The 10,164-nt window shown below is 37.0% G+C and overlaps 1 protein-coding gene across 1 annotated transcript; it reads left to right on the top strand.

Moving 5' to 3' along the window:
* Positions 1–581: 581 nt before the first annotated feature.
* snrpe (small nuclear ribonucleoprotein polypeptide E) lies at positions 582–10,143 on the top strand. The gene is made up of 5 exons (XM_056272881.1): positions 582–714; positions 2,439–2,465; positions 2,676–2,738; positions 4,432–4,510; positions 6,614–10,143. The coding sequence occupies exons 1-5, from the start codon at positions 661–663 to the stop codon at positions 6,667–6,669; spliced, it is 279 nt and encodes a 92-aa protein (XP_056128856.1). The 5' UTR covers positions 582–660; the 3' UTR covers positions 6,670–10,143.
* Positions 10,144–10,164: the final 21 nt, after the last annotated feature.

The following is a 10,164-nucleotide window of genomic DNA, read 5'->3' on the forward strand; positions in this document are numbered from 1 at the left end:
CTGTGCCACAGAGAAACAGTGACAGCACCGCAAGGAGAGAGAGAGAGAAAACGGCTCAACCACCACCACCACCACCACTTTCCCCTGTCCACACTGCACCAAAGTATGTGGATCGCGGATCTGCCTCTAAAGCCATCTGACCCATAAGTAGACAACTCAACAGAGAGGACCGCCGTACTCGCTTCGAGTGACCGCCGTTTATGATTTATTTTCGTTTGTAAAGGGAGCATAAATGAGCCTTGACGCTTGATAACAGCTCGACAACGGGGTTAGTGCCCTCACGGTGCTCATTGGATAATCACTTTTTCAACCGAGAAACCACTGTTTGATGTCATGATGCCAGACCAGGAGAATCAGTCAACTCGGTGGAGTGGGCGGATTCAAAGGTTTGGACCCAGGCAAAATTAGATCTTCACTGTTTGGACGTTTTTCAGTTTTTTTCCCTACAGCTGCAGTAATGTCCTCCTGCCACTAGTAACGCTGCTCGGCAATATGAAACCATTTGATTTCCGCCCATGCGCTCTACACGCGGGTTATAAACCGCCATACAATCGGCCCACTTGGTTTAAACGTGAGGTGTACTTCCGGACGCGGACGGTAACGTTTTGGGAACAAGTTTCTTTGGATTTTTTGAAATATCGCTACTATTCAGTTGGAAGAATGGCGTACAGAGGGCAAGGACAGAAGGTGCAGAAGGTTATGGTGCAGCCAATTGTATCCTTTCGTTCACAAAACCAGCGTGTGTGATTGAATTGGTTGCAACAATAGTAGCCATGCTAACGTTAGCATAGTTGGCAGAAACTGATATTCGCTACTAATTAGATGGCTTTATTCTATGTTTTACGAAACACTCGTTTTCCGTTTGAAAGAAACATTTAAATTGTAGGATCATTGTTTAGATCAGTATCATTCAAAATTACTTACCTTCTGCCAGGCAGTACATTAGTTGTCGCCATATTTTAAGTCGATATGAAAGTAACGTTACGATAAACTTTGCAACACGCATCAAGGCGAACTTGATCCCGGACACGATTCCCATGCATCCTGGAAAACCTGGAAATTTATAAACTAGTTTTATCTTGGAAAATGATTGGATATTGATAACACTGATCGCGTATCAACGCTTTTTCAATAGTGTCAGTGCACGATGCCGTGGGATGAGAATGGACTCTATAAACTCCGATCTGATTCTTATATTTGTCTATTACCCGAAAATGATAGAAAATTGACATCTCGAGGAAAATGTAGTGTGGAAAAAAACTTGCTCATACACGCCTGTTGGTGCACATATTCATTGGAAGACTTCAGTTATTTGCTGAGTTCAGTCAGTGTGAGGAGGAGCCCCGGTATTGCGTGGATCTGTCGGAGTCTGGATTGCACGATGGAGGAAGTGGTTGGGATTGTTGGTGATTATCATCGTACTGGACCAGTTCCATCTTTCACTGGGAGTGACGAAGAAGGACAAGGTTTGGAACGATTATATTAGAGGGACCGCTCAATTTGGACGGTTTGGAGACAGAGCAAGAGAGGCAAGATTGAGATGGCTTGGACATGTGTGGAGGAGAGATGCTGGGTATATTTGGAGAAGGATGCTGAATATGGAGCTGCCAGGGAAGAGGAAAAGAAGAAGTTTATAGATGTGATGAGGAAAGACATGTAGGTGACTGGTGTGACAGAGGAAGATGCAGAAGACAGGAAGAAATTGAAACGGATGTGGCGCCCCCTAACGGGAGCAGACAGAAGTAGTAGTAGTAGTTGTAGTAGTAGGACCAGTTCCATCTTAAATGTTTTTATTAGATGGTTGCCTGAGTTTTCAGTCGTTTTCCCACAGCATTAGATGTACTGTGGCTTTTGAGTAGCAAACCATGTGAGAATAAAGTGTTAACACTATTGTCTATTAGAATTTTGTCCCCTAATTTACAAACGTATGTTCTTTCTACTAGACCGATATAGTTTCCCAAACATCCATTGCTGGAGGGAACGGGATGTTTGTTTTAGTCCAGAACGACGACTGTTTTTATGTCCACCATTGCATAATCCAAGTGTGTTGCTGACCTCTACACAGATGTAAGCTCAGGCCAAGCCTTTCTCAGGATTCAATTCAATGTAATTTACCTTAAAGAGGTAGATATTTACAAAATCATTGCTTGTTAAATAATGAACATAGTAATGGTCTTTATTTAACTGTCTTCCTTTTTTTTCTTTCAAAAGTATTTTCTTTCAAAATTAAATAATGACCAGCTGTGCTATGTCTTAAATTTCAAGGAATTGTCAGACACATTTCCTGGAAAATCTGAAAATGTTAATGCAGATGAATGGGCTGAAATAGAAAATAATGGCTCTACTTTAGTAACGATAATTGTATATCTGGTTTATATGTGTGCCATTTGTTTATATTTTGTCAATACAGCTGTTACATTTCCATGACTCTATATCAGAACCTCATTTTCAGATATCTACAAAATGTAAGTGTTTTTTTTTTTCCTCTGCAGTTTGTATAATTTCATAATTTTTTCCAGTTATCTGTGTGAACATTGTTATCAGTTATTGATTGTGAAATGATAATTTTGCCTTGCATTCATTGTTTTTTCCAGTTTTATGTGTGAACATTTTTATCAGTTATTGATTGTGAAATGATAATTTTGCCTTACGCTTCTTTTTTTTTTTTTTACTAGCGCTCACGGATCCAAGTGTGGTTGTATGAGCAAGTGAACATGCGGATAGAGGGCTGTATTATCGTAAGTTCTCTTTTTTCTGTTATTGGCCTTGGGTAAAAATAATATTTTTCATTCTCTATTATAATGTAGTCTCATTGGTGATTGGTGAATTAGAGGTTCCTTACTCCATACGAATCAGCTCAGTGGTCACAAAGAGGAGAGAACCATTTACAAAAACTATACACAACCAAAGATCCAGTGCATCTAGTAGATGCATTTTGATATGATTCGATTTAGCCCTTCCTTTCAATACAACGTGGCACAATATGATGTGATTCAACACAGTGCAATGCAAGTGTGCAAACAGTTCCATCTCAATTCTACTAAAGCTATAGTTGTGACTAGCTGCAAGAATAAATCCCAATAGGTATACTCGTCTCAATCCAGTAATGAGAGAGGGAGCGAAAGAGGTTAACATCCTATTTTGAATCTCATTCGTTGGGAGTAAAACATTATTATCACTGCAACTCTAAAGAATCTTCTCAAACAGGCCCAAGTTTATTATAGGGAAAATTCACCTATTTTCAACCATGTCTCTATCTACGGACAGCTATAACAGATGATAAACATCTGCAGTTGTGCCCAATTGTTTCTGCATCTCTGGGGTGGCAGTGAAACAGTCTAGCAGGGTTTCTGTTACTCTAATCTACTTTAAACGCACTCTTCAAAAAACACATCCTCATTCTCTTGGCTAAGCTACATTTCCAGTGGTGGAAATAACTTATCGCAACACTAGCGCAGGGAATTTTATGGATGATGATATAGAGGCTCACGTGCAAGGAATTCTGACACATGTAGGCGCTGTGGGAAAGAATCTCCAGAAGGATATTTTTGTCAGTGTAGTAAGAACACAGTGAGGACTATATTGTTTCAATTGACTACATTACTCATCAGTACTGATTGCATACACACACACACACAAAACCAATAGTGAAATTTCCCTTTAACAGTGCATTTCTGCAATTAGATACTCTGCTTGCTAATAACAATGTGAAAAAACATGTTTATGTTCACAAAACATAGTGTTTTATAATGGGGGGGGTCATATGATGTGTGTGTGTGTGTGTGTTAGCCCTCACCAACTGGCAGAGAGGGACAGGTACATTGAGGGAGATAAGTATTACAAAATATGAGTGAAACAAACAATGCAAAAGAAGCAGTGATGGCAATTAATAAATGCTTAAAAATAAGATGCATGTCATTGGGTTTTACCAGTACGCTGAAGACCACGTTGATTTTTTTTTTTTCTTTCTCCGGCGTTTCCCTCCCAGATTTGACCAAACACAAGCTATCCAAATCAATGTAGCCGTATCTTAGATTAAGTCCAGCACATTGATGCAAATCGTTCAAATCCATGAATCATCATACCCCTCCTGAAACTGTGGTTGTTGGGAAGTGAGATGTTCAGAATGATTAGATATGTTGTACATGCTCTGCACAGCCTTGTGTGCATTTCAAACATTTGATGTTACATGTGCGAGTAAGAGGGTGTTGACAACTTATTCACTTTTTGAAGCTCATATCCATTCTATAAAATTGTCAGTGTGGAGTTACAATACAAATGGGAAAAAAATGTTTTGGTGTAATTCAAAATTGGTTAGTGCTTGAATCCTTTAAATTTTGAGATGTTCCTTTGATTTTAAGATGCTAAAAAAAGTAATCTTAACTTTTAGGCAAGAATCAAAAATGGCTCACTTTTCTTCTCATTTCTTAGGGCTTTGATGAGTACATGAATCTGGTTCTAGATGATGCTGAGGAAGTCCACATGAAGACGAAAAACAGAAAGCCCCTGGGTAAGATTCCAGTGCATCCAGCACTTGTCCATCTCACCATTGTTTTCCTGTATCTTTAGTCAAAGCTCAGTTTTGTTATTACACCACAGAAATGTTGAAGATTGTTAAAAATCCAGTATTAGTGTTTTCTCAAACGATTTTTTAAAATAGGCCCAAGCTTGTTAGTTACTCTTATGAGACAGAATTTAAAATCAGGCTGTGATGAGAGAGCTAGCCTACTTAGAAATGTATTAACATAAAAATGAAGGTTTATGCATCAGTTGGAATTTTTTGTTTATGAATCACCAATTTTTCAGCTGAGCAATACAGATGTGAAGCTTGAGCTAATAGATTATATGATGTTATGTTTTAAGAAATTATAGTATAGTTATTATAAGATTTATTTTATCTACTAATTTATTTCAATCTGGCTTTTGCTAACATCCCCAATTCATTTTCCCACTTTGATCCATCTTGGTAAAATACACATTAGTTTTTCCCCAATTCAGAACAATTTTACACCTTTCCCTATGTACATATTTGTCCCAGCATTAGTTAGCTTTGAATACATCCAAAGCATTATCTAGAAAAAAATACGGGAAAAAAAAAGAGAATGCCCTTGGCCTGGAAAAACATGTGTTAAAGTGTATTGTTAAGAGTGGCAAGGAAAGATGGCAGGGGGTTATAACTTTTTCTTTTTCTTAAATGAAATTATCCAACATTTGTCAATACTTTTTTTTTTGCTGGACAGTTACCAAGCTGCCAGTTACTAGTCAACATAGTCATTTTTAGGGATGAGCCGATCCAAAAGATGATTATCACTCCTATTTTAGTTGATTGATATTGCTTGTATTAAACCCTATCAAGATCTGATCCTCTTTTTTTTTTAATTGCCTTACTCTCTGTCTACGCCAGATGTAATATAGGGGCTGTAAATCCCCTTTATGTTTCGTCTAAGTGTCGTAAACTGATATTATCCACAACTTGCTGTAATGAAGAACGTGTTGTGAAAAGTTAACAAAAAGCTACAAAAACGTCTGCAGTGTGGAACTTCATTAAATAGTAAAGTAAAATTAGCCCAACTTTTACTGTCTGCAATGCCAGTTTTATGTGACATGGTGGTAACCGAGCTACTTCAAAATTGACAAAATATGATAAAACAATTAAAATGGAATCATTTGAAGGTGACTTGAAGCAGTACAGCAAATCCATATATTACTCTTTGAAATGTCCTTTGCTTTTGGTCAGCGTTTTTCAATTCGTACAAGCTATTGTATTTTGTATAGTTTGTCTTCATTTGGACACTGGTTTTCTTTATGCATAGCTGTTAAATTGTTATACATATCTTCCTTAAATTGGACTGGTTTTACTAACTTTAATGTGTTCCAAGTGTATGCTGTGAAGCTGTACTATATAGGAAAATATAAATATTGGCTCGGGACGCTCAGTTTTAAATGACGTGTGTGTGTGTGTGTGGGGGGGGGGGGGGTCGTGACATCCCTAGTAATTTTAGCCCTAGCACAACAGGTAAACTTATTTAAATTACTGGCAGAATAAAGAACGAGCAGTAGTAGGGTATCTCATGACTGCAATTGAGAACCACTGCCTAAGGATTTGATGGGTTTTGGTTGAACTGTACATATCTACGCTCTAGGTTTGGGGTTGGATAGTATTTTATTGAATATGGATCCAGTATATAATCTGCGCATGTAAATTGTAAAAAAAAAAGAGCAGCTTCCTATTTTTGATTCACATGTTTAGTGCCTGTTTTTGGCGATCGGTTAATTTTATTTACTTAACGTCATGTAAAGTAAGTAAGATTGATTTTGTTGAATCCAAATTAAAGATTTAATTATAATTCTATATGTGGTTTTATTACACCACAGCAATCAGTTGCAGTTGTAGAACAAAGGTCTGGATTTTGGTGGGGGGAAAAAACAGTTCAGTAAGAGAGTTGTCGAATTTGAAGCTTATTAAATCGGGATATTTTATCAATTGATCGGTTCCAAAATGGAGCCAGTTGTAAAACCCCATCCCTACTAAGCTCTTTGCATATGTAAACTTGCCTCTTAATTCACCTCCACTTTGGTTTCTTTCTTCCTCTATCCAATCTCCCTCTCATAGGGAGGATCATGTTGAAAGGCGACAACATCACCTTGCTACAGAGTGTGTCTAACTAACAGAGTGGCACGTTTCCAGAATCTGATCTGCATCTGTGAAGTGTTTTTTTTTTCATGGATGTTTTTTTTCCTTCTTTTTCTTTTATCTTGTTTTTTTTTTCTATAGATATTTTCCCAGCTTCCCTTGTTTCTGTAAACAGTTAATCATATTCATTTTTTTATGTGCATGAATTTTGGGTTGTTTTACCAAGAATAGAATAGAATGGAATTCTTTTAATTTTTTCTATAGATTTTTTTTTTTCTTTCCTATGGATATTTTTCCCAGCTTCCCTTACTTCTGAGTCATTCTATGAAATGGGTGTCGTTTCCACTTCTCAATTTTCAAAATTTTCATCAAGAGCAATTTTTTTTCCTACAACATTAAAGACATATTAACCCTCCAAAAAAACACATATTCCCACCTCAGGCATAAAAGCCTTATTAATATTTTCCTTTTTCAGACATGGGAGCCATTCTTGTACTACCCCGTCACAGACAATTATGTACACCATTTGAGTAGTACGCCTGAAATAAATGTTAAAAATCTAATGTTTCCCTACTAGTAAAATTTCCTTTTTTTTGGAAACCATCAATATGAAGTATGTAATTTAATTATTTCTTTCATTTTTAGATTCTGCTTCTTGGAATCTGAATTCGAGATGTCAATGGCCTCGTTGTTTGTACAAAAAATACTAATTCACTTTAACATTTCAAATAAAAGTTACATTTATTTGATTAGTCCACAAAACATGAATGTTATTCAACATTAATTTATGGAGTATTTCACTCCCTTTTCATTATTTTTTACAAAATGACCCTGTGACCGGGTGGCAACTGATGTGACGGAGTGGTTCACTGACGGGGTGGTACGGACAAATTGTCTCACTGTGATCTGTTGGTTTGTCTTCATCCAACATTAGAAACTTTTGTTAATTCTTGATGTACTGTAAATGTAGGCATGAGTTAATGATACAAGATCCAAAATATATATCAACATTAGAGTTTATTAATACAACAGCATGCTACAAATATGTTTGTATTAAACTAAACAAATGCTGACCATTCAAAATGTGAATAAAAGCATCAGTACTTCAAATATGCATTATTCAAGACATTTAAAAATTGATTAAAAGAGCATTTCATTTTCATTAAGTTACTCTTAATGACCAATAATAATTATGAAACATGAACAATGGTTCAAATAGGCAAAAAAAAAAAAAGAAGAAACTTTGCCTTCAAAACTTTAAAAACGGGAGAGGAAAGGAGGGCGTTTAAAACATTTAAAAACGGAAATGTAATGTCAAACTGGTCCTGGCCATGAAAAACTGAAGGCATTTGTCACTAGAAATGAGAATTTTAAACATATTTTCCAAAAGATCTACTCCCAGAGGAGCATTCCATCAGACATTTGTTGTCCTAATGAGACTGCAGAATTAATCCTCCATCCTCCATCTTATGTGACTATAAACTATGATTGAGAATGTCCCGGAAAATTATTTCCTAAACAGAGTGGGAACTCTGACATCCTCAAAAGCTTCAAGAGCATGATGACAGTGACTGGGAGAGTTGCTTCCATACATCCCTCTGGATTGCCATGTGACGGGATGTCACAGGCTGTGGTGCTTGAATGATTTCGAGCACCAGATCAAAGAGGTACCACAGGATGTCATCTCTTGCAGGCCAGAAGAACCTGTTGGCACCAGCGCGGTGCATGCATTTGACTTGGTCATGTGTTCGTCTGCATTCAAGATGAGCCCTGGATGAAGGTCATTGTATTTAAGCACGCACCACTTCCCAATGAGATCTCCACTTCCCCAAGCAATAGCTTCTGTCGGCACCTGTTTGGCTGCCTCTGTCGGCACCTTTTGGGCTGTCTTGTTAAAAGTGAAGTGCTGTGTTGTGAAGCACTGACATCTCAGCTGCTTTTGCGTGGAGCACATGCAACTGACTTCCCGGTAAACGATCTCTCCTGGAGTGAATGTGACCACTTGGTGGGTTTTCATTGTGGATGGCACTGGGGGAATCTGGGCTGGCATCCTTTCCATTGCCTGCTCCTCTGCTTTGCTTGCTACATAAAACAGTTGTAGATGTTTCTGTGAGGGCCTTATATAGCTCATGGGCATCAGGAATGTCACGGCCGTTGGTCACCAGCTTCCCTTACCACCGCGTCACAATAAAACGTGACAGGGTGGTAAATGTCATTCTAAAATGGCCGCAGCTCTCCGTGTGATCAAGTTCCTGACCTAGCATACATGCATTCAATTTGAAATATCATTTTCTTTGCATTAATAGTGTAAAAAATTTAATAAAAACCAGTTAAGCCTATCTATTTTGTGTGATGGGGTGGTTGGGTTGAGCTTGACGGACCCCATCTAACATGAAAAAACAAATTAACAATGTAAAAGAATGTCAGAACTTGCCTGCTTTTGTTCTTGGAAGCTCCAAAGGATCAAATGATGTCACTTTCTTTTCGTGATGTTATTTAAAGCAACGGTAGATTATTTATAGACAAAATAAGTTAGTGTGATGGAGTGGTATGTCAAACTGAGGGACGCACACAAATGCAATTTTTACACAAATGTGTTTTTTTATTTTGAATTAGTATATCTGATGTAAACAGACATGCATATACTCCTGAAAATAAGAAAGGTTTGATAAAAATATAAAATTTATCTGGTGATATTTTAGATGCAAATGTCATGTTGGTCAATACTGACATGTGAAAATGGCCATGTACTAATGGAAAATGATTAAAACATAGTATTTTACTCTTTAAGAATAGTATTTTCTCATATATCATGTTAACAAGAACACTTGAATTAATAGCTTTAAGGTTTGGAAACACACTTCGGAACATTTTTTGTGCCTTATGAATCTCATCAAACGTTACGGACCCAAATGGCACCTGTTTCATAGAATGACTCTTTTGTAAACAGTGTGAATCATATTCATTTTTTATGTACATGAATTTTAGGTTGTTTTACCAAGAATAGAATAGAATAGAATAGGTTAAAAATAAGTGTCTTTGCTAGAGTTGTTGCTGATGTCTATTCTCCCATTTATTTTAATGTCTTTAAACCATTTTTATGTGCTTCTATTGCCATCTAGTGGCAGACCTTGCATTGTATAGTTATGTAGGTCAAACACCATGTGCGTATTCAACGTGTCTACGGAAAACATGAACGTTGTTGCCTGAGCAAAATGTGGGGATACTGATGTGATTTATGGTTTATAGTTAGTGCATGTAGGTTTAAGCACATATCCGCAATGCAGAATAATTCAGTGTAATGACTATGAAAATTGATTTGTTTGATGTGTTAATTTAGAAATTCAAGTAATAAATGTAAAAGCGCATAGGGGGCAGTACTATAAGCGCTTGTAATTTCAACAATATAATTTCCAAAATTGAGGACTCCTCTGTAGAATGATGAAATTGTATACTTTTCTCTGCCAACAGACTTAACATGACACAAATAAAAGAAATATCCACTTAAAGTAGTTCCTTAAGTGAGTGAC

Source organism: Lampris incognitus, chromosome 2 (genome assembly GCF_029633865.1).
Source record: "Lampris incognitus isolate fLamInc1 chromosome 2, fLamInc1.hap2, whole genome shotgun sequence".
Lineage (NCBI taxonomy): Eukaryota > Metazoa > Chordata > Actinopteri > Lampriformes > Lampridae > Lampris > Lampris incognitus.

Excerpts from the sequence above, each read along its gene's own strand:
- snrpe (XM_056272881.1), top strand. The coding sequence starts at position 661 with ATGGCGTACAGAGGGCAAGGACAGAAGGTGCAGAAGGTTATGGTGCAG. Across the intron at positions 2,466-2,675 it reads TTTTCAGATATCTACAAAAT|CGCTCACGGATCCAAGTGTG; the intron begins GTAAGTGTTTTT and ends TTTTTTTACTAG. Across the intron at positions 4,511-6,613 it reads GAAAAACAGAAAGCCCCTGG|GGAGGATCATGTTGAAAGGC; the intron begins GTAAGATTCCAG and ends TCCCTCTCATAG.